The sequence below is a fragment of the Octodon degus genome, unplaced genomic scaffold, assembly GCF_000260255.1.
Source record: "Octodon degus isolate 3935 unplaced genomic scaffold, OctDeg1.0 scaffold00210, whole genome shotgun sequence".
Lineage (NCBI taxonomy): Eukaryota > Metazoa > Chordata > Mammalia > Rodentia > Octodontidae > Octodon > Octodon degus.
This window is the reverse complement of record NW_004524786.1, coordinates 2,577,647-2,602,405: the sequence shown is the minus strand read 5'-3', so window position 1 is coordinate 2,602,405 and position 24,759 is coordinate 2,577,647. Positions and strand designations below refer to the sequence as shown.

Sequence of the window (24,759 nt, the reverse complement as noted above, 5' to 3'; positions counted from 1 at the left end):
GGCACACTTCTTCTCTGCACAGCAGTTGGTAGCTCAGCACCAGCATTCCCACCTCGCAGACAAGGACACTGGAGGCTAAGAGGCCCTAGTGCACCTGTGAGAGCTGTGGCCAGTGAAATATGCCAGGCGCAGAGACCAAGCGGCAGGACCTCAGCCACACGGAGCGCTTCCAGAGTTGGCTTCTTAGAAGTGCGCAGCAGCGTGGTGGCTCCCAAAGGCGGAGCCACGGGGTAGAGGCAGGAGCACTTGCAGACACGTGGTGGCTCTCAGTAACAACGACATACCACATTCTCGTGAAATGCAGCATGGACGCTGAGGATTCATACCATGAAATAGTAGCGGCCAACACATGTGTTTCTGAGCTACACTAACTCAACAACAGATATATACTTCAAAATATCAGGTGCATGATAAAAACATACAATTTTACCTATTTAATAAGAGAAAAGAGAACGGCTAAGAGAGCCCCATCGGTACATACGGCTGGCTGTGACATCTTCCTTTACGGGAACATTATCAACAAAAGGTCGCATAGCTTTTGCTCTAATTTACCACTCATTTTTCAGTGTGCTGAGCACGAGGCCTGCCAGTGTTTCCATGTTGTTCTTCTCCCGTTCTTATTGCAGTACTAATAAGATCCGTGTAAAAACCAGCCCTCGGGGATTCCTCCTGATATAAAGCCTTAATCCTTAATCAGAGCCACAACTGTTCACCTCGTTCCAAGCCAGGCCTCGAGAAGGTGTGTTAGGAACAGCTGAAGCCCTAAGCCCCTCATTCGCTGGGAGCGAGCTCCCTATTATGCAGCAAAAATTATAGGAGGAGACCAAGGAGGCAGATCTGCGCTGCTTCTGACTGGCACTGTGACTGGCACCTAAAGAACGTTTCTCATTTTGTTCTCTAATAATTTGGAAACGACTTATCTAGTTCCTGCAACATGCAGAGTGCGACTGTGTGCTCTGTAAAGACTGGAAGAGGGGTGCCTCCGCTGCGCAGGGCCTTATCGGGTGAAATTTATCCTTTATACCGGAACAGTAGCTGAAGCCACCCACGACTGTGCATGCGCAATCACCATTGCTTTGGTTTTCAGGCAAAAAAATAAAAACAGCACAGCAGTGTCAGCAGCCCACTTTATGCGTGCTGTGCTTGCCCATGTTAGCAAAGATCAGTAATTTGGGCTTTGGACTCTGACAACCCGAGTCCAAGGCCTCGTCCTAGCACTCACTATCTGTACGGACACGGGGAATTTACTGGGCTGCATTCAAGCTTAGCTTCCTGCCTTATGTAACGATAACAACCACAGATTCTGGTTCACAGGGTTGAATTAGAATCAGATTTTAAAAAATGGCATCAGTAGTGATCAGGGTGATAGCTGGGAATGTACGCCAGCATCGTTATTGGTATTAGAAGGCCCGTGACATCTACTGACAATGGCAAAATTTCCTCGCAGTCTTTCACGTGAGTGTAAAACCTTTTGACTGAGAGCAATGATGACTAGAAACCTGGGATGCAAAACAGGCAACAGAGGAGGGGGCTGGCTGCCGCAGAGCCAGGAGGAGGAGCCCCTGCTCCCTGCCGGCCCCTTGCACGATCCCCTTGCCATCAGCATCTTCGTGGCGTTCTTGGCATTGACTTAAAAACTATGACATGATCGTGACATTTACAATTATCCTGGAAGCTGAGGCGGTCGATCGTTTGCATGTGCCATCTATCTGTGTCCTAGGCGTGCGAGGACGTCACTGGCAGACTTCCACATGCTTGTTATTGTAATTAGGAAACACATCGCAGCAGTTCGACATTGTTTATTCAATCAGTCAGCACATCTGTATTGAACATTACTTCCACTCATGCCCGGTAGTTCCTGGCTGGTGCAGCTAACTCAAAAAGGATTCTAAATTCTATTCAGAAGGAATGTGTTTATTATCATTTTCATCACTGTAACCACAGAATTCAGCTTTCACCTCGCATACAAATAGAACTGGGATTTTTAAGTTAATGAATGGTTGTCCTTTCACTTCAGAAGAGCAACAAGTTTGCAAATTGCTCTTCCCTCCTGGAGAGATGAACTCCTGTGTCAGCTCTAGCTGAACTAGGTAGAGCCTATGGCCTTATCTCTCTATGGTCAAAGTCTCTTCAGGACTCAGCCTCTCTACTGGCCTGAAATGCGCAGGAAGAAAACCATAAAGTTAATCAGCACTTAAGAAATCTGGAATTGTTGCTGAGATCCGGGGCTAGGCACGGACATCTGGGTATCCCCGGGTTGCCCTCCACCCAGTGTCAGAGAAAAGCCACTAAACACAGACCTGCTCTCCAAGCCGAGTGGCATGGACTGTAAATGCTCAAGTGCCAGTACTCGGGCCATTTTCAACAAAAATTTATTTGCCTTGAGCCACACGCCTCGGTGTGTGTGTGGTCCCTGATATTCATGGGGGGGGTGATCTGTGAAATCTTTCTGAGTAGAGTGTGGGTTTTCCTGCCCTGTCCCAAAGCACAGTAAACTCTTTCCTCTAGAGGAGATATGAGAGGGCCCTGGGCTCCACCAAACAAAAAGAAGCCGGGTAAGTGTCTCAGTGCTCACTGTGTTACACGGGAAGTGTGTGCTATAGAACTAGCACTTTGGACCCGCTCATTTACAAGGGCCCGATTTTATAGTGAGGGCAGGTGCAGACGCGGAGGGCGGCATCCACCCATTCATACTATGAAGGTCGCAGGTAAGAAATAGCTGGGGCAATGACATTGAGTGATTTAGAGGCATTAGAAAAAGATGGATTTAAAAGAAAGAGGAAAGGGTTAAGTAAAGCGAGAAGAGATGGTGCAGGAGCAGCTTCTCAGGGACAGTGACTAAGAGGAGCAGGTGTCATCCCAGGCCTAAATGGTCGAGGGGACAGGAATGAGGATGGAGAGAGGATGGAGGGGAGAGATGAGGGTGGGAGGGAGACAGGGACGGAGGGAGGGAGAAAGGGAAAGGAAAGGGGAAGGAAAGAAGGAAGAAAGGAAAAGAGGGAGGGAGAGAGGAGGTAAGGCTGAACGGAGAGGGCTGCCCCATGGCACCTGGGCCTTTGAAGGAGAGCGCCACCAAGTAGGGTCCCTTGAGAAGGACAAAGGAATAAATGCATGGACTGCAGCTCTCTCGGCCTGTTCTCCTGGCCACCCCTCCCCGGGATGGGCAAAGAACAGATCTCCTTGGCAAGGTGCCAAAAGGCCATGTTTCCGAAACCCAAGGGTCTGGGGCAGCGGCTTGGAGGGACAAGTGGTTGCTGTCTGGCAGCACGTCCGCCTACAGGGGAGTGCGCTTCACCACGCAGGCCCTGCCCCAAAGCCCTGCCATCCTCCTTCAGCCTCGAGTCACTGCTTACCTGCATTGCTGGCTCTGCCGGGGGCTGCAGACAGGAGCAGGATCTGCCGCCCTGCCCAAGGACCTCAGCCGCGGCGATCTTGAGTCCTGTCGACTCGCTGCTGTGAGTGCCGTTTCATCCCTTCATCGTTCGGCTGGCTCCGTTTCTACCCCCACACCCTAGGTTTACTGAATGTTTGCCCTGTGTCCCTTAATGTTTCTCTTGTGTTCACAACTGTCCCCACTCCCTTCAGCTTCAGTGTGGCATCCCGTGAGCCAGCCTGGACCAGTTCTACTGAGGAAAGTGACATCTCATAAATGGTCAGCTGATATGGATGCTATTTTATCACATTAGACATTTAAAAATAAAAGAGACAAAAGCAGATTTAAAAAAAAACCTTTCTTCTGTCAATAAAATAATAAATAAATAAATAAATAAATAAATAAATAAATAGCCTAGACAGGTCAACCTTGGCTGTGTACACCTGCCCATATCCAAACAAAACGTCTTTCACCCAAGCTAGCGGTGGTGCTCAGATAAAGGAGTCGGCGTTCCAGATTTCAAGGTGGTTCCAGTGGCGCGTTGCATCTAAGTGCTCTTACTGCTATAGCTTGCAAGAGCCGAAATGGTCCTTAGAGCAAAATGCAAGAATGTTTTCTTTCTTGGTCATCTATTACTCTGGCCAGAGCAATCTCAGCTTTGGTACTTCCATTCCCACACTGCAAGGGAGAGATCCTCACCCTTTTGGAATTTTCCACTCAGCACTTGCTAAATGCTTGTAAGCGTGGCCTCCCACTGTCGGAGCCCAAGCTAACAGGCCTGAAAGGACCCCTTTTGAGAGGCCAGATGCTCAGACAGAGAACTGGAAGGGCAAGGACCTGTTGCACTTGCCAGGAAGGATGTCCAGCAGAGGGGAAGTGTGTTTTCCTACTCAGCAGAAAACACGAAAGGCCCTTTGAGGTTGTCTGAGGGCCAAGCTCATTGGGAACATCAGAATCACAGATCTGACCATATTGGAAATCAGCATTGCTAATGAGGTTTTCAGAGACGTGCGGATCCTTTAATCTACTTAACCTTCTCTATAAATACTCAACTGAAGAAACTTCTGACAGCTATTTTTAATAGTCTAATAATGGGTTGATGTTATTTTTAAGGCAGTAGCAACAATGGTAACACATCACTTTTGAAGCAAGAGCCATCAAATGCTGGCATATGGCCTTATTTTTGTCAGATCAAACTTTGTGTTGTATGGTGGTAGCCAACTGTCTGAACTGACTGAAGCAGAAGGGGCAGACAGCGCCGTGGCTACCTGACAAGAGTATGTGTCTCTAGTGCCAAGAGTGTGGGCAGATACCCCAACATCAGTCACTCTGTGTGGGCCCAGGTGAGCTGGATGCTGGAACCCAAGGTGACGTGGCGTCCCTGATAACAATGTTCCAGAATATTCCGAGTGAAGATGAAAGGCAATCTGTATTCACTCTACAAAGGAATCACTGTCCTTCTTCATGTGCCTCCGACTCAAGGCTGAGCTACTTTCTTATGCTTCTTTTCTGCTATCCGGTGCCCCACGTGTTCTCGTGTTGACTCACCAAGTTATCTTCATTTATCCACCAACTATCTATACTGAACACCTACTATGTGCCAAGGGCTCCCTTGAACCTGGAAGACCCCAAATGGATTCTGCCTTCGTAGAAGTTACCACTTAGAGAAAGGAGATAATAAATGAGCAAATATTAAGCCAGAGCTTATCAAGCAATAACAGTGCAAAAGTATTATAGTAACAATAATACCAGTAATTATAAAAGAAACTATAACACATACAACTACAACTGAAAATACAAGATAGTGCAAAAGGGAGGGCCAGCTGGGGACAGGAGAGGCTTTTTGGATATTAGGTACACAGGAAAGGAGACTATGATGAGCCGGAATGGAGCAAAAGCATAAATGACAAAGGACAAGACGCAAGAGAAGGTCTAAGAAAGGATGTTCCAGGAGGAAGGAACAGGCAGAACAGAGGAGAGCAGGCCAGCAGGAAGGAGAGGGCTGGAACTGGAGAGAACCAAAATGGTGGACGGGGCCAGCTCACGTGGGATTTCAAGGCACAGTAAAGAGTTTGGGTTTCCCTTCAAGCCTGCAGCACAATAACGGAAGGATTTCTCTCCAGCTGTGTAGCATGGTCTAATCTACTCCTTAAGGGCTCAATGAGCATTCTACCTGGAGAGAGATCCATCCAGTAAGAGTGAAGCAGGTACATTGTGGGAAGAGAGGGTGGTGGCTGGGGTGACAAGCAAGACTTAAGAGAATATGAATGTTTGATCTGGAACAAAATACAAGGTAGGAACAAACTTGACCAGAAAATTAGACTGTACCTAAGCCTTACAGCCTCCTCTATGCAAAGGGACCCTCATCTCCTCTAGGGACTGTCAGGGAAAAACTTCAATTCAAACCTGAGAAAAACTGAAACACAAAGGAATTTGGGGCATTCCTAGGGCCACAGAGCAGGTTCCTAGCAAGTTCACGACTGGGCCTCATGCCTGCTTTATTCATGGGGTCTGAGTAGAGGCCCACACCCAGCAGGGCTGGGCACAGCCCTTGCTGGCCCGGTCAGCCCTGCATCTACTCGGGGTCTCCACTGTCCGAGGTGTGAGTTCGCACAGTGGGAACAGCTGGGGAGCTATCACGGGGTCCACGTGTCTGGACGTAGATTCACCATCTCCTTTATACTGAGGACCTAAACGGGTAGGCACCCTCCCATGGCCCCGGAACAAAGTGGTTAGCAGGTGGGCAACAGCGCCCACTGGGGCTAAGTCTCAGCTCCGCTCCTCCCTGAGCACAGACATCCAGGGAGCCCCTCACTCTGGGGTCTGGTGTCCTCAGCTCAGTCAGAAGAGAAATAGTAACTTTGTCATTCAGGGAGGCCCAAATCAGACAAAATACCAAAACTCGCTCACGACTATTCCTGGAGCACGGTACATATTACTATACAGGACACAGTTTGTTTTCCTTTAGTTGAAATACAGCCCTAATATCAGCAGATAATGAGAATTACTCCCTGGAGACCTACACAGCATGCCCCTGCCATGCGGTGCAGGCCAGTGAGTGCACGCTCCTTGCTCTATGCACTGTGCACTGACGCTCTCCTTCCTGGCCACCAGCAGAAGCTGTGGCCCTGGGGACAGCGATGGACACAGCTTCATCTATTCCTCTGATCCTGGGAGCCCTCATGGAAATGCCTTCCCTCCAGAGCCACTTCCCTCTTGGCTGTCATGCTGCCAGTGTGCTTGCTACAAGCAGGGGTCACAGTGGTCACAGTTGAGAATGTAAATACCCTGGAGTGGAGAGAGGAAGCAGGGTCCCCATGCGTGTGTGTTCTGCCTGAGCTCTTTTCTTTTCACACCTTCCCATCAGCAGCACTATGCAATATGATTGTGTCCATTTTACAGATGGTAAACTAAGGCTGAAACCTTAAAGGGCTTCTTCCTAGGTCACAAGACTAACACATGGAGGAGCAGGACTAGATCCAATCTGCCTGACTCATCACTGCTTTTTGCTTTTCTTTTTCTTTTTAGTTTATTTGGTGCCTTGCCTCTGTTCCCTCTCTGGATTACTGTGTCACAAGAGAGAAGGAGGGAGAGGGAGAGAGAGAGTGGTGCTGGAGACTTCGTGGTAATGATGGTGCTGTGTGTGTAAATGTGTGTGAGAGACGGGGGGGGGTGAGAGAGAGAGAGAGGAGAAAGAGAGGAGAGAGGAGACACAAGACAGATTCTGGACTGCTAACCACCTATCGGAACATGTCAGTCTCAGCTGGGCCACACCTGCTGCCCAGAAGGCGCAGTGGACACACCTGGGCTAGCACCTGTATGTGGGGCCCCTGAGTGTGGAAGGGCCCGGCCTCCCAGCCCTCCCTGTGCTGCGGGGTGGACCCAGGGAACCTCATCCTCAGGATGCCAATGTGAAGGGCACGCACCCTCCAGGAAACTGGTGCCAGCGTCCCTGAAGCACAGCCCCCCAGGGAGCCGTGATTGCAGCCCCCAGAGAGAACAAGCTGGACTGCTTTTTACAGAGGAAAAAATAAAAGATCCGAGTCACATTTAAACCTCCGAAACCTTTCTAATTTTGAGATTTGGCAGAAGGCTTTAAGTAACACTTGTGTGATAAATGAGCACCCAAGTTATAATTTGTGCTTCCCCATTGCCGGAGCCTGAATCTGACTCCCAGGACCGAGCCTTAATGATTATTTATGGACAGTGCAAGAATTCCTCCAATGGGGATCATGCGAATACCCATCCATTTCCATAAAAACAGGGGCATTTTAAAAATAATAAACATACCACCATTTAACTAATCTATACAAATCTATGCATAAGGATTGTATGAAACCGCTGCTTCCCCTGCAACCTCAACAGGCAAAATCCTGGCTCCTCTCCTTCTCTCAGTTGGGTGTTAGGAGCTGTGGCTGCGGGAGGAGGGAGCTCTGCACCTCCAGCAGTGAGCCAGGAGCCCGGCGCACCCGGTGGGGGAAGGAGCTCCCCACAGGCGGGCAGCGCTCAGCCAGCCCGGGAAGCGTCAGCTCCCTGCTCGTGGCTGTGGGCTGTCACTGTACTGATATGCCTGGCTTGCCATCTCTCCGCAAATAGGGCAGCCGCTGCTACCTGATTGGTATAACATCTCACTTTCCTCGCATCGCTCTCCTCGCTCGCCTCCTTGCTTCTTCAAAAGAGGGACTAGCGGCTGGCGCTGCGGACAGAGGAGCTTCCTTTTTAGTATGAGACAATCTCTGTTTTCTTTCTGGAGAGGGAAGTTGGACTCTCAATTCTTTTGTAAATGTGTATGGTGATATTTGCTCCGGTAAGTTGGCTTCTCTTCATTTACAGTCGGCTGTGTGTGTGTGTGTGTGTGCATGCGTGTGTGTGTGTGTATGTAGGTACATTTGGGCTGTACACTTTTCTTTCCAAATATGATTTTTGATATCTTTAGTGATGTCTCTGTTTTTCAACTTCGCTTTCTTTTATTCATATGTCTAAGCTGAAGAGGCTCTGCTATGTGATTGTGGGGTGCCTGCGTTGTTGGCTAGTGAAGTATTTGCTGGGCTTCTCTTTACACAAAGAGGAAACTGTAGGGCAAAGTTATCTTTGGTTTTGTAAAAATGAAGTGGCCATTCTACCTCAGCCTTCCCTGGGAGGATTTGATGCCCTAACTGTGCCGATTTGCTGCAGAATGCTGACCATTTTAAGTTTCTTCATCGTCGTCACAGTAAGAACGTCTTAAACTCCAGAGATAGCTGCCAAGCACTGTAGGATATGCCGAAAGAAGCCCAGGGGCGTCCTAAGGGCTTGCCCAGGGTAGAATCAATGAGCTGGCCCTCTGATCCGGATTTGGGATGTGCACCTTGACAAGAACTAGATTGTTATGCAGAAAGTATTCAGATACTTAAAGCCCATCCTCTGCATCCTCTGGAAAGCGAGGTCCCGACCGGCTGGTGCTCCTCCTCGGCCTTTCTTTGCATTATATATTTGTGTTACCATCTGTTAAGTGCCCGGCCCTGGCTCTGGTGTGTCTGTAGCTGAAGCTTATCTGGAGAAAAGTTGCTGTTGTTAAATTCAAACTGGTGCAAGATGCGTCTGGCCACCTCTGTGTGGTGACGCTTTGTAAATGTATTACCTGGTTATCCACTGCATTTCATTCTGAGACAGAAAGAAGGTCCGAGTTCTTTGTCGTTAATTCACAAGTCTGGTAGAAAGTCTATTCATATAATTATCCTAGACAGAGATGATAAGATGATTAACTAATTATGCTAATGGAAACAAACTGATGCTCTCATCTGTGCCTTTTGTTACACGGCCAACAGATCTACGTGGCATTTTCATGGGAATGAACTAGAGAATATAGTGAAAGTTAAATGCACCGGGAAAAGGACTCACAGTTTCTCAGAGATTTCTAATGTAAAGTTGGGAACTGCAAACATGCCTAGAGCTCTTAGGTAGAAATTCTTTTTGGGAACAGCAGCTTTCAGACCCTACAGCAGTCTCAGGATGGCTCTGTGACTGGGAGGCCACGGCCCCGAGCATTGGCTGCCTTTGGGGCACCCTGCAACTCTCATGCCCTTTGCCTGCTGGAATGAAGCTACTTGTTCTGACCAACAGACTGAATTTGGATTCATCTAGCTCAGCCTCAAAAGCAGACAGATCCCTCAAACCCACTCGAGTACTTACATTGCTTTATTGTTCTTCCCTGTAAATCCATCCCTGATAGCGATGGGGAATATACACCCCTGGTGGAACCAAGTATTCCTTAAAGAAACAAACTCAGCATTTTCTCATGAGCTATTGCCAGTTAGGGTTAAGGGATGCATCAGTGTAGAGCGGCCCCCGCCCCCTCCCCACCACACGCATCCATTTCCCAGCCTCTCTCAGCGTCCTCAGCTGTCATCCTCCTCCCGGGGCCACTCGGAACAGGTGGCATGCAAGTCACTGGCAGTAAGTGGAGCTATCATCCCAAGCTAGTCAGTCACTGCTGTGCTTAAAGAAGCTTGGGAGGGACAGCACCAGCGAGTGGCCTGCCCTCGCGTGGAAGAGCAGGCTGCCACAGGCTGGGCCCAGGGGCGGGGAAGGACAATTGCAACCACCCATACCTCACAGAGCTCTGGACCTTTGTGTTAGGGCAAAGGTGTATTGTGTTTCAGAGGGTCGCTCCTAAAAAGGTCCAGGATGCCCTAAGATGTAACCCCAGCAGAGGAAATTAATCTGTACACATAGCGGAAAACAATACAAGATGTTTTAAAAATACAGTGAGGTCATCTACTCTTTTGTGCAAAATGAAGAGTAGTTGTTTCCGCTTTAAAAGTCGCCCCTGTATCCCTGGCACTGTGCTAGGCACCACGCTTGTTTCCTTCATGGGCACAGCCACTCTGAGGGAGGCAACGACAGTCCTGTTTTACAGATAAGAGAATGGAGGCAAGGGAAGGGAGGAGCTTGGTCAGGGCACCGCGGTGCCGTGAACAAGACCGGGAGCCACGCAGGCCCGTGTGGGTCAGGCCTCTCCTCGCTCCCCCCGATGGGGGGCGCTATGCCTGTAAGCCCACAACCAATGCCTAGGCAGGAAGGACCCGCAGGAACTCACTTCCGCACGCGATATTTCTATTAGCAGCGCCCCCCTCTGACAGCATGTCCTCCTCCTCCTCACACTGCGCTCTGTAACTGCAAGCTAATTATGTGTTTAAAACTGAAGAATGCACGTTTTACTTCTACTCAATTTGTGCAGCTCCCAAGACGTGGATGAAACGGGAGCAAGCCAGCCCAGGAAGAGATAATATGCACAAAGGGCTGGGGAAGGAGAGTTTCTTAAATTGGCCAAAATAAACCTTTGTCCTCAGTCATTTAAACTAAGCGTCAGAATTGAGGTGCCGGAGTAGCTCAGAGGCATCAAGACCCGCATGCATCTGGTTCCTCACAGAGGCAAAACAGAAACAGCATTCCAAATGAACTGATTTCTTTGCAGAGAACTTGACAGAATGTTCGCCTCCTTTTACTCACCCCCTCCCCAGGATTTCCTGGCTGTGCTTCGCCTGGAAAGGGCTGAGGTGGCACTTGCTGTAGAATATTGCCAAGCACCTGTACCACCTGAGTAATTAAGAAATGAGCCCAGCTGTCAGCGAGGGAGCTTGCAGGCCCAGCAGAATGGAAGCCACGGGTCCTCAAATGCATTCCTCTGCACCTGAGCGCTGAGCGCGCATTTGGAATCCATTTGTGCCAACAAAACCCTGACACATGTCACGGAGGGACACTGTACATGGCACAGGATAGATGCGTTTGGAACTCCTCCCTCAGCCATGCACTGGTCAGGATGGAGAGGGCCTGGGGATGGCGAGCCTGGAGAGGCTGCACGGCCTTCCCTCCCCCTGCCTGCACAGCCTGCTCCCACAAATGAGAAACTGCAGAACCTAGCCCAGGACAGCCCTGCTGTATCTTACTAAGCCACAGGAATCTTAACAAAGCCCTCACCGCAGAATGGGAGCGCCACCAGATTTGGAGGTGGTTAGTACAGCACTGACTGGCTGTGATCTGCTGTGTCCAGTAAGTGCTGGCTTTTGAGGCGCACCCATCTAGTGGATCAAAGGAAAGTTCAGGGCGCAGCACACAATGAAATGCACTTCCAAGCCACAGCCGGCTCTGTCAGAGCAAGCTTGGCGATGCACGGATTCTACATTATTGCTTTCTTGTTCTTGAAAAAAATTGTAGTGGGTGGCTTAATCAGAAAGCGGGGTGTTAGAGCCCTTCTTGACAAGGAAATGCAAACCTGAGAACATTCCTGAGCGAACGTTCTCAGTGCTCTGAAGGCCACCAAATGGGAATGTCTACTTTAATGAAATAGGTTGCATGCAACTGCAGAGCTCATCACATATGAGATCCTTTAGAGCCGACCTTAGAGGTGGTTTCACAACACGTAGCGTTTTTCAGTCTCAAGCCAGCCGGTATCAGCTCGTGCAGAGTGGCAGCCAAACCCTGAAGCCAGCCTGTGGAGAGTGCGTCCCGTCTGAGCCGTCCCATCCTGCCATTGCTCTGCCTGTGGAACGGTGCACTGAAACGTATCGGCCAAGAAGTGCTTTAGAATAATCTAGTAGGTACAGAGAAGGCGGCTGACGCTAGCACTTCGTGCATGTCGGCCAGGCCTGGGACGCGTCGCAGCTGTGCCTGCTGGGCTGCCGCGCAGATAGCCCTGGTGGTGGTGGTGCACACTTGTGTAAGAAAGCAGAGCGTGAGTCTCTTGATCTTGAAACCGGAGGCCCTCGGTCACTGGTGAGTGTGTGAATGTCTACGGAGAAGGGGCGAGTTCAGAAGAAGCACCTCGCTCTCTCCACGGCGCACACCGCTGGGTCTGCACGATTGATGAACTTGACGATCATCATATTTGGACCCAGATTCTAGCCAAAAATCCTAATGAAGCATCCAGGGGCCACTCAACACCCCACTGCAGCTTCGGGAACGCTGACTCGCAACAGGGACTCTCAGGTTGCTGAGGAAGCCTGGGGTGGCCAGTGCAGGAGGGCCAGGTCACTGTGCCCCAGGGGCAGAGCTGCGCTGCGCACGAGGGTTCCCCACGAGCCCCTGGGGACTCCTTTGGCTCTGCTTGTAGAATTCGTAATCCTTTCAAGTTATCATACACTGTCACAGTGTAGACACTCTGGCAAAACTATGACAAGGATTTTAGAATTAGTTTTCTCTCTGGTAAAACGTGTCTAGGAGCACATGTGTCCGAACTGAATTATTACTGTGGACTTCAAGCCACCGTGTGGACACTCCTCAGTGACGCGGCCCTGCACCCCTGCAGCTGTGGGTCTCCTCAGGGGAGCCAGTGGACACACTGCTCAAAGCCTCTGGAACTCCAAATACCTTCCCACGGAGCTGGGTTGTAAAGGCAGCACAACAATACTAAGCTGGAAGGTGACTTGGGGGAAGGCTTGGGCTGTTTTTCTCTGTAGTTTCCTTTCCCTGAACAAAAGCTTAGGGACGGCTGCCTGCCACGCGCTAGGCAGTGAGAGATATGGGAGACGCGGTGACGGACACTGGGGTCTAAGGTCTGTGCCCCCAGAACTAAGGGTCTTCATTTTCCACTTTCTCACCTGCATCCACTTCTGCCTCCTTACCCAGAATCTGTCTTCTTAGAGGCATAACAGAGCATCTTCAGGAAATGTGTGCTCTGGGCCTTACCTGCTCACACTCCGCCAAGGAGCAGGGCTGAAGCCGTTGGTTCATGGACGCACTCACTGTCTGCAGGAGTGGAGAGGCTTGCAGGGGCGCTGGGGGAGGCCTGCAGCGCTGTGGCTTATGCGCATTGCTTGCCACTCTGAGGCCTTCTCAGATGTCACGGGCTCAGCTCACTGCTGCCCAGCGTGGGAGAGGACAGACAGCACAGAGGCTTTGCAGGGATAGAGAGGAGGGGGAAGAGCAAACTGAGGAGCTGCTGCAGAGCTGAGATTTTTCTCCCCCTGCAACCAGTGAGACCAGCCTTGCACTGCCCAGCTGGGGGTGGCGGGTCCCCCTCCTCCTCTACTGAGCAAACGTCGATGCGTCGGAAGCCTGCCTTGCGCCGTCTCTGGTGCTAGACACTCAGCGCAGGCATGCTCCAAGCTCACAGAACTTCTAGTGGATGACGGCCTCTCAGCCTCAACACTGCCAACACTTTGGCCCACCTCGGCCACAGCCATGAGAGTGGGGGCCTCATTCTCAGCCTCCACCCACGAGATGTCAGCAACATCTTCCGCCCCCAACTGCAAGGACCAAAACTACCTCCACAGGTGGCCACACCGTCTCTAGCTGAGAATTACTGCAAGAAACTTGGTAATGGCCGCGAGCTTAGATCATATCTTCTTGCTTCATTTCTCTTTTCATTGCTGAGATCCTATGCTGTGTGTTTTAGCTCAGGATTTTTAAGATGTTTTCCTCAAATTTATTGTTACAACTTGCTTAACAAAGACAAGACATTTCTAGGTTTTAACTCTTATTATCCCTTACTTTTGAAAAACAGTGTCATAACAATTTATTGGGCCAGGGAGATGGCTCAGTAGAATAAGCATTTGCCTGGCAAGCGCAAGGGCCTGAGTTCAATCCCCAGTTCCACACACACACACAAAAAAAACAATATTTCAGTGCCCTGAAATCAACAGATGATAAATCTAAAAACTATCACCCTTTTTATTTTTTTTTTCTGTTTTGTGAAGAAACTAAAATATCAACATGAGAGAAAAACAATAGTTATTAGAATATATATTGTTATCTTCAAAGTACTTACTTAGTACAAGACAAAAAAGATTCAAAAAAGAAACACATAATAACACAAATTTTCTCTTCAGTGGACTAAGATAAACTTTTAGTGTAAATGAAACAAATTAGCATATGTTGAAATATTTTTAAAACAATGAAATGTGTAATCTGTGAAAGTATTTGCACATATCCCTACTTCCTGTTTATCTCCCTTCTATTTTGCTCTTTATTTGCATATATACACAGATGTATTTGCATATGTGTATATACAAATATGCACACACATATACAGTGCCTCTTACTATAGCAACCAGGTCATATCTGTGCTTGTGTGTCTAACTTATTTCAGTTCACACTATGTTCTCAGGTTGCATTTCATCTACCCCACAGTACCTCGAGTCCACCTTTCTTTGTGCCTACATAGTAATCCATTGTGTATAAACACCACATCTCCCACTTGTCTCTTGTTGGATGTGTGTGCCACCTACAAGACCAGCCATTATAAATTGTGCTGCTAAAAGTAAGGGTGTGTGCTGTATCCTACCCCTGTAATAGGATCTAACTCTTTCAAGAAAATACCTAGAAGGCGGACAGCGAGGTGAAATGGAACCTCCACTTTTAGGTGTTTTGAGGAATCTCCACACTGATTTACACAGTGGCTGCGCTAGTTTACACTTCCAGCAACGGAGTTTCTTTTTCCCCAATTCCTCACCTGCATTTGTTTTGTTTAATGGTTCGATAATAGCTATTCTCTCTGGGTTCACTTAGAATCTTGGTGTAGTTTAAAAGTGCATCTCTCTAACGGGCAGCGAGGGTGAGCATTTTCCATGTACTCACTGGTGCATCTGAGAAGGGTCTGCCAACTCGTTTTCGTTAGGTCTCGAGGAGGGCAGTCTAATTTTTTTGAGTTCTTTATATATAATCAATACAAGTCCTCTGTCTGTTAAATAGCTGGAAATTTTCTTCTCAATCTGTAGGTTGTCTTTTCCCTCTAGTGGCATTTTAATCTGATATGATTCCATTTGGTGATTCTCAGTGGGAAGTATCACCCTTCACAACTGAATAAGGGAGGCGTACTTAGAGTGGCTGGGTCCAAATTGCTACAGCTAACAGTGGACAGAGTCTGGATTCACTCATGAACCCTAAAATTACACTATATATTAGGAAAAAGGTAAATATCTTGGAGGCTGTTGGGCAAGAGAGGCCGCAGGTTGTGTCTGGACCCTGGGTGGCCACCAGCCTGCGTCCTTACTCAGCCCTTACCAGCTATGGAGCTTTGGACGGCTTGCTTACTCCGGTGTCCTCAGCAGGCAGAGAGTATAGCATCGGAGGGCACAAGGCAGAGCCAGCGCTGCTCCTGGACCTTTGGAGGGTGGGAGGCCCGACCAGCACAGCAGGTAGGGAGTGGCAGGCCACGCTTTGCACCTGCTCCTGAGCGCGGATCAAGCGCTGCAGGGCTTCCTAGCAGGGGCTCACAAGGACCGTGGCCCAGATCCTTGGTTTCCTGATGAGCTGTTAGCTACCAAGAACCCGCGGGGGCGCACCTTCCAAGATAAAGCCTCTCAGGTATGGCTCTGGCGGAACTCCCAGGCAGAAGCTGTCTCCTGCCGGCACCACCTCCCTCAGCGTGCAGAGCCTGGAGGAGAGGAAAGAACTCCCAGTCTTGGCTCTGCGACCTACGAGGCTGCGTGTGATGATATATCAAGCTCCTCTGGACCTCAGCCTATTCGTCTGGAAGTAGAGTCCCTCGGCCGGAGCACGGGGCCGACTGCTGCCATAAAAGAGGTGGGAAACCCTCCCGAGTCTGCGCAGGTCTAGGTGACAGCTTTGTTCTCTGTAGTCCAAGGCCATTTGGCTGGCCGTTTTCCTACCACGTGCTCAGCAAGTGGAAGAAGTTATAGGAAAGGGCTTCCCAGTCCACCAGGAAAGGGGCTGTCATTATGGGATGGTCGGAAGTACTTTGGAGATGCTCTGATGGGTCGCTCTGTCTCTAGGGGACACTCACGCTGTATCAAATTGCGGGGATGGGTATCATTACTGAAGAACAGCACTAATGAAGCCAACACTAAGCCCAGCGCTGTGGGTGATGATGTCATTCCCCAGGATGAGGAGCCGAGCTGCAAGAGGAGCGTTCCGGAGCTTCCCTGCTTGCTCCTAGACCTTGTCCTGCCCGCCCCCACAAGTTGTGTAATCAGGGGTGGAGGAGGGACTGACCAGCCCTCAGCCCTCGGCCCCTGCGTGCTAGCCCTATGTGACTTCAGCCCTCTGCTCCTCAGCACAGCCCGGAGCTTCGCAGGGGAGCTGCTGCGCCACAATCCTCTTCTCTGGAGGATAGCACGCAGGGAAGCCTCCAGCTGCCTGCCCCGGGCTTCTCATTAGCCCCTGCTGCAGGAAATTCAAAGGTTTCTCATTCCTCATGTTTTATTTACCAAAGTATCTCCTGACACATTTGATCAGAAAACTCAGTTAGCTCGGATTTTTCGTTTTCCAAGACCATTATCTGCTGGCAGCCCTCTGCCCGGTGCTCCCCTCAGCTCACCTCTCGGGGCCTACTGGGGTTTCTAACCCTCCTCTCACCAGCTCCCCGCCAGGTCCCTGGCGGGGCTTTCCCTCCCTCGCTCTTGCATCGCCTCTGCACTCTGAGATAGTGTTTCTCAGACTTCCTCCCTGAAGGTCTCTTCCGGGAGGCGAGAATGCTTTGTTATTTATTCACACAATTGTTTCCTCATTCTTTCTCTTATGCAACCTGCCTAGGCAACTACCTACAGAGCTTAGGACATGGTGGCAGCTAACTGCATCAATCTCAGGTCTCAGAAGACTTGCAGGCTAATGGGGGGAAAGTCACTTTTGAAATCCCTCAAAAATTGATTTAATTATCATTGTAGTAAGTGCTAAAAATAGAAGCTAAGCCACCTTGGGTACTAATTATATGACAGGCATAGTTCCAAGAGTTTCGTGCATATTAATTTATTTAATCTTCATAACAGCTCTTGGAGGGAGATAACGAAGAAAAGATTAGAGCCCACAAAATCTGAAGGGCATGAACTTCTTTAGTAAATCCAGGAATACCAGAATGAGGATGACTCAGAGGACAAAATGTTAGAGTTCCCATAGTTACCGCATGTGTGCCACCTCTGGTATGAGCACCTTCTTGGCAGGACCCCAAGGGTCGTGATTATTCCTTCAAGTTTAAGAAAAATGAGGCCCGGAGAGTTCTGAGCCACCTGTCCAGTCACACGTGTCATGGGTGGTGACCATGAACTGTGACCTCGTTGTGCTTGACCCCAAATGTGGGCTCCTTCCACATGTCAGTCTGTGCAAAGCTGGTGTGAGTCATCCTCCATCCAGGTCCTGTCCTTCCGAGAGGCCCCAGCCAGGGTCATTTTCATGTCCATCTGAAGGAGAAACTCAACAATGGCTCCTGGCTCCCAGAGATAAACAGCACATGGTGGGGACCAGGGCCCTTAAGCATCTTGCCAGTAACAGCAGCAGCTTCTGGTCCAAGCACTGCCTGAGGACCCATCAGGGACACAGATCTGCTCAGAATCAGAGTCTGCACCCACAGGCCAGAGACTGACCTCTGCACCTGTGGTCTCCAGGCCATTTTGCAGGCTGCAAAATTTGAGAAGCTCAACTCTAGAACCGGCAAAGGCTGGGTTCCAGCCCTGGTTGTAATGTGAGCTGGCCACCGTTACACCCTCCCCGAAGCCTTTCCTTCTGTGTCTTCCTTGGGGGTGACCCAGCCTCCTCCCAGGTGGGCTCAAGCACCACCCACCTAGAGCCCAGAACTCCCAGGAAGGCTTCTGCAGAAGCTTAGCACCTCCCACTTAACTCTGGCATTACTTCTCAAGGAGCAGGCCAGGGACCACCTGTATCAGAAGTCCCTGAAGAGTTTATTAGAATGGTGTTTACATTAAAAGCAGGTTTCTTAGAATGGTAATTAATTAATTAAACATGGTATAATAATGCTTCAAACACCAAAAAAAAAAAAAAAATACTACTATGAACAAGAACTAAATATCCCTCCTCATGTATTTATGCAAAACAAGAATATAATAGAAACAATGTCAACCTAAATAACCACCAGGAAGCAATTCTTCAAAGAATAATGATATAGGGCAATACCGGGGCACTGCAGAGGAAAGATGCGTGCATTAGTAACCTGTGAACATAGCTTGAGACAGGGCAAGTGTTTAGGTATAAAAACAGGAAGAACATATGTGGTATTTTGAAGCACGAATCCTTGGCCACGCAGATTAATCTGAGGTTGGACAGACAGCGGCTGGGCGGGCACCTTACTGACGTGCTTTCGCCTAAGGTTCCAGCAGTCTTTCGGGAAGAGTAAGTGCTGTTATCAGGGGCGCATCAAGGAGATGCTGTCCTTCAGGGTCTCCTGGCTTTATCTTATTTTTTTCAGTTAGAATTTGACCAAAGTGAGGTCACTTTGTTCTGACAACTTTCATAACATTATCAGACAAATGTTAAATCCTACTTAATTTTTCTATCAAATTAGTTTCTTTTTTGGAAAACCATCATGGCAGAATGTGGGCTTTAGGCCCACCCAACTTGGGAGTCAAATTCAAGCTCCCATGCCCCGCCAGCCCTGTGACTTGGGTGGTGTCTGCTTTCTTGTCTGCAGAGAGAAGAAAGCGCTCCCACTGCCGGAGGCTGGGAGGAGCTGTCATGGGGCTCGCGTGGTGCCCATGGGGCACACGGTACTCTACATAAATCATAAACCTACCATTACTGGTTACAGGATGGAATTTCACAATTATGGCTTCCAAAGTATACTATCATGACTATCGTGGAAGAACAGATTAGTTGCTATAAGTAGAAACATACTTTGAATATTTTGGAAGTGATGTTTAATTTACCATGTAGATCTTTGGTTATATTCGTTCAACAAGTGCCAGGAACTTTCTCATGCTTGGGGCGGGGGTTCAGTTGTGATACATGTCACTTAGGGGGTACTACCAGGGACAGCGGACAAATAAATGGAAACTGTTGGGCAGTGCAAAGAGCTACGGAGAAATATAGATCAATAGAAAGTGTAAGCCCTTCCTTCAAATATGTATTTTAACTGATTCAAATAGTAAAATTTTTAGGGTACCTCTACCAAAAAAGATGGAAATATAGATATCTATTTTCATCTTTGTCAGCTTTAGGATTTGTTTACTATAACGAACTGCCCTACCTGAAGAGTTCAAGCTGACTCCAGCCTCCCGCCCACCCAACCCCACGCCCTTTGCCCTCCCGCAGGAGCTCCGGCCCACAGCACCTGTGGTGTGATGCAGCCATGCGTCACTCCACGCCGCACTGCGCAAGCACATGGGTAGCGAGCTGAGCTCCCCAGGAAGTGAGGGCATCTCTGGCTCCGAAGGCCATTTCCTACTGGCCAGAGATTTGTCTCCAAGAAGCAAGGACACAGGGACTCGGGTCCAGGTCTTCTCTCTCCAAAGTCAGCTTGGACTCTAGACCTCAAAAATCCTCCCGTGAAAGAAAAGCGAAGGCTCGGGATCACAAAGCTCCCTGTGCGGCCCTCCTGCTCTGCAGTGTGGGAGCTTTTTGTGATTATTTTGTGGTTGAATATTACTGTTGTCTAATGTCAGTAGGGAAGAAAACAGAATCCAGATATAAAGACAAATGATATTTGCAAGGCATGGAGTGCCAGTTTCAATACAATTTTATAAATATTATTGGAAACCTTGTTAGGCTATTAGGCTACTATGCAATAATCTCAATTCAACTTTGAGGGTTTATTTATTTATTAGGGAAGGGTCTACAGGGTGTTCAGGGTCTCACTACTAGATCAGACTCATACTGATCCACCTGTTTACAGCCTCCCAAGAGCTGGGATTACAGGCACATGCCACCAGGTTGGGACCAGCATGGTAGACCTGGGGATCGAACCCCTGGCCCCTGCTCCTACTTTCAGGCACTTTAATCCACTGAACTATTTGGCCAGGCCCAACTTTGAATTTTAGAATGGCCTTTTAAAGCAGTTCCTCCAAATGAACTTTCTTTATGTACTTCCCAATTTAAATTTAGGAGCAATTTTATTTGAGTTAGAATCAATTTTCACTGAGTCAGAATCAAAATAATGTCCCAGTGAATTCTACCAGCTAAGTGTCCACTATGTAACTTGAAGTCGAGTGACCTCTCCGTTGTCTCCCTAGCCTACCAGCAGCTGTGCAGTAGTATCATAACAGATGGATTAGTGTCGATTTCCCTGAACAGCTCGAGTAGTCCATCTAGTGATGCGTTACCTCTCGTGGGTCAGACACAGCCGGGCTCGGGCAGGCCCAGCGCACCCTGGACCACGAGCCAGCATCATGGGTTTTCTAGGTCAAGCTAAGAGTTCGTATCATACTGTTCAAATTCCCCTAAGAGTTATTCATACCAGGAAGTATGAATTTTATGCTGCGGGCGCTGGTCGTGGCCCTGTTCCTCGCGTGCTCTGCTCTGGACCACGGCCAAGGAGGGGCACAAGGGACAGGGCGGGCGCTCACGCAGTGACGGGTACACCGACCTCTGACCTCAGATTGACAGTCTCAGGGCCCCTACCTCATACACAGTGCAGCATGACGGAAGGGCAGTTTTCCCTGTAATCAGCACTTTTAAAATGGAGATATGCGGAGAACATTTTTTCCCTTTTTTTTTTTTTTAATTTGCTTTGTTTTGCAGTACTAGCAATTGGATGAGGGTCTTTACACTGAGCTACATCTCCAGCCAGTTTTATTTAGTTTTTATTTTCTCAAGAAATTGCTAAGTTGCCCAGACTGGCCTTGAACTCATGGCCCGTCTGCCTCAGCGAGGGTTGGGATTCTTGGTAGGCACCGCCGCACCCCTCAGGAAGCACGCTTCTCTAGCCACATTTTTCCATGTTCTCACGGCCCAGCTGAGCTTTCTTCTCTCCTGGGCCAGCCACAGTGTATGCCACAGACAGATGGGTCAGAGCTAGAGAAATAAGACCTCACAAGAGCACTGGATCTGGAGTTGGCAAAAGAAAACAGTACGCTAGGTACAAGCATGGATGCCCCTCACGCCCCGAGCCACTGCGGTGGGAGGATTAGCTACTGGTCATTAGCCCCTCTATTAGAGCAAATGTGCACCCCTCCGTGCTGCGCGCTCGCGGAAAATTGGAACAGCCCCACCCAGCTGAAGCCTCCCCGGGCGGCGCCGCTCGCTTCCGCGCAGGCAGGCCGAGCCTTGTGTGCAGTCCTAGCGCTCTGGGAAGCCGAGGCAAGAGGATCTTAATTTAGGAACAGTGTCGGCACTTGAGTGGGACCCTGCCTCAAAATAAAATTGCAAAAAGTTGAGAAAGGGCTGAGGATGTCGCTTAGCGTGAAGGACCTGTGTTCAATCCCTGGTGATACCCTCCCCTCAAAAAAAAAAAAACCAGGTAAAGAAAGACCCGGCGGCGGCATTCCCCTCTTGCTTCATCTTTCTGCGTGTAGATCGCACACACTGTGTGTGTCTGTGTGTGTTCAAGTGCTCTCAATTTCAAATCTCAACTATCTTATCTCGTTCACACTAAGCTGTTTACTCCAAAATAGGCCTCAGATAACAAGACCCGCCTGCCCCTCTGTCCCTCCCCAGTGCCCCAGACGCGGTGTTTGGAGCCTGGGTTCTCTGTAAATGTGTCAAATGAATAAATGACAGCCGCTCAGGATTCGCCCTTCCCGTAGGCGCTGCTGCTTCGGTGCCCTGAGCCTCCCCAGGCTGACTTACCAGGTGGTGGCACTGGTCAGAGTACAGGACTGGGACGGCTCAGAAGCCAGCTCCCATTTCCCAGGGGCCTTTCTCTCTGTGGGACAGGTACGGGGCAGACGCATTCGAAGCTGCGAAGTGACGGTGGGGAGTTCACTCTGCTCAGCCCCGCGCAGAGCGCTGGCCTAGCTCTCCCTGCACCTGAGAGGGGACGTGGGTCTGAGCACTGAGCTCAGCGTCCCCGAGGCCCGGCTGCCAGTGCTGCCTCCTGGCAGCCCCCACTCTAGGCCTGGGTCCCCACTCATGACATCCTTGTCCCCAGATTCGCCTTAGACTGGAGAGTCGGACAGGGCACCAGGAGAAGCTGTCTGTCATTTCCCGTCAGGGTGGATGGATGCGGGGAAGCAGGGTCTCTGCCCAGGGCCCCGCAGGGCGGACCCAAAGGCGGGGCTGCCAAGCCCTGGGCCTCGTGCCACCCTGGGCAGCTGCTCACCGGCTGCACAAGCCTCCCTTCCTGGCCAACCTGGGAGCCGCTCAGTGTGCCAGCCACGGCCCTCCCATTGACTTCTTCAAGACAGGAATCAGCTCCCTGGTGAGCTGCTCAGTGCTTTCCCTTTGAAGAAACTCTTGACTCTCCAAACAGCTTTCGGTTCCCATCAGTTATGCTTATTACTCTAGCAGTGCCATTCCGCCGCATTCAGATTTCTACTGATCTTGTCCATAGCATTATCCTCTTGTTAAGAACAGGTCTGTTTGATTCTCTTTTCAGGGCTCAGGTCTTAGCAGGTCGCTGTTTTTCTGGGCCATCACCAGCTCTCAGGCAAAGCACGGAAGGTTCATTTTAACGAGCTCTTGGGTGATGTTTCTTGCATCTGCTAAATAAATTAGGTCAAAATCGAATTGAAGAAATCTTCAAGTGCTCCGGCATCTAACCAACTGACTTTATTAGCCAAAAAAAAAAACAGGAAACAGTGAACACAAGCTGCAGACTAGGAACGTAGTTAAGCTTCCGCTCAGGGAGGCCTGTGAGCCTCCGTGGGGCAGGTTCCGATGCATGTCCCCTCCGAAAGGAAGGTGCCCGAAAGCGCCACCCAGCACCCCTGCCTGACCCACCGCAGAGCACGCTGCCATTTCCAAAGCTTTGTGTCCAGGAAAGGGAGGCTCTGCAGCCTCTCTGAACCCGCCCCCACCCCCAGCGTGTGCTCATGCAGTCACCCCAGCCCGGCAGACGCTTCCAGAGGCCCCTCAGCCGCCAGCGTGACGCACGCTGCATTAACTCATCCTGTTACCTTTGTTCCATCAAAATGGTGCTATTTTCCCACTCACATTTTATGAATCACTCTTGCCTCTGAAGACCCTGAATTACTTTTCTTCTTAACCTGTCTCCTCCAAATCCTAGCTGTGCATATACTGTTTTTCTGAAAATCTAGATATTTGGGGTGCTCAAGTTTGTTCACTTTTAAGATACGGGAGGATGACTGATGGTCATGTTTCATAAAGCCTTATAAAATCTACTACCAAGAGTAATTCTTCTGGGCTGGCCAGACAGCTCAGCGGATTAAAGTGCCTGCTTAGGCCGACGCAGGGGCTGAAGTTCAATCCCTGGCATACCATGCCAGCCTTGCCTATGCGGCACTCTGAGACAGCTACTGACAGCAGGAGTGGTGTTGTGCACATGAAATCCCAGCGCTTGGGAGGCTGAAAAACAGGAGAATCACTACGAGTCCAGTCTGTGTAGTGAGACCGTGTACTAAATACATTTACAAAACAACAGATTAATCCTTCCATAAGCTGCCCTCAGCTTCTCTGTCTCAATGCTGTCTCTCAGCTAGCCTCTGCTGTGTGACAGGCCATCCCACAGTTTCATGGCTCCAAGCCACACTGCTCACTAAGCTCATGGTCCCGTGAGTTTGCAGTCTGGCCTGCGCTCCGCTGAGCAGCATCTCCACTGGCCCTGACCAGGCTCACTCCTGCACCTGTGGCTGTTCTTCAGTAAACAGTGCAATTGTCTTTCTAGGAGTTGGCATCTGTCATCTAGGAAAATGGGGCCACTAGGTCTTTCTCCCACCATCCACTGAGTGAGCTTGCTGTGGAACTGCGCTCTCACCTAACGTGGCTCCATGCTCGCGTGGTGCTGGCGTGGTCTCACCCAGCACACTTTGACCTCCATGAAGATAAGGGGGCGTGGTGTGTCTTCCCACAGCACTTTCCAGATCTCACCCGATGGGACCCGGGCAAAAGCGACAGTCAGCAGAAACCCATTCTATCAAATTCAATCTCTAATTTCATCTAATCACCCCTTTGTGAAGATGACGGTTGCTATCATTTTAAGCAGGATTTATGTGATTTATCAAGTCCGCCCAGCCTAATACTACTGGGAGTGGGATGGAAATAGGGTCCTTAAACTCTGAACTGATTTAGAATTTTTAATGCAGTCTCTATAATCTCTTAATCCTGCTAAATGATTTCCATTATGCCGCGTTAATCGAAAAGTGCTGCATCCTCTTATCCAACAGAGACATCCTTGACACCTTCCTCACCCGCCATCTCATTTAGCGCTGGATCTCATGGCTTTTGCCTTGTGTTGTCCACTTCTCTATCTTCACACTTACCTCCCTTTCTCCCTTGCATTCTTCCCTGAAAATTCTCTGCTTTTCACTCTTCTCTCACACCTTCCTCAGCACGTCTTGATATAGGAATGAGAGAGATCATTTCTACACCCAGGCTCAGTCACCTCCCTTGCCTGCCTCACGTGTTCTAGTAAATTTCCTTTGCATTTAGGTGAACAATCGGAACCCTGCAGCCCCTAGTGCCCTCCTTCTCTCGAGATCATCTCCCTGGCAGAATGGTTCGTGGCATCGCGTCCCGTAGCCCAGTCCTCGGCACACACCGTGGCATCGTGTCCCGTAGCCCAGTCCTCGGCACACACCGTGGCATCGTGTCCCGTAGCCCAGTCC

The 24,759-nt window shown here is 49.6% G+C and overlaps 1 protein-coding gene across 2 annotated transcripts in view; it reads left to right on the top strand.

Moving 5' to 3' along the window:
• The window catches only part of Synpr (synaptoporin), a 303,503-nt gene that overhangs the window by 133,931 nt on the left and 144,813 nt on the right, over positions 1-24,759 (top strand). The window contains exon 1 of one of the 2 annotated variants that reach the window (XM_004644790.2): positions 7,904-8,180. The exons of the other annotated variant lie outside the window; for it this stretch is intronic. Within the exon in view, the coding sequence (XP_004644847.1) occupies positions 8,157-8,180 (24 nt within the window). The 5' untranslated portion in view covers positions 7,904-8,156. Of the gene's footprint in view, positions 1-7,903; positions 8,181-24,759 lie in introns of those variants that run through there. 2 annotated transcript variants of the gene reach the window in all.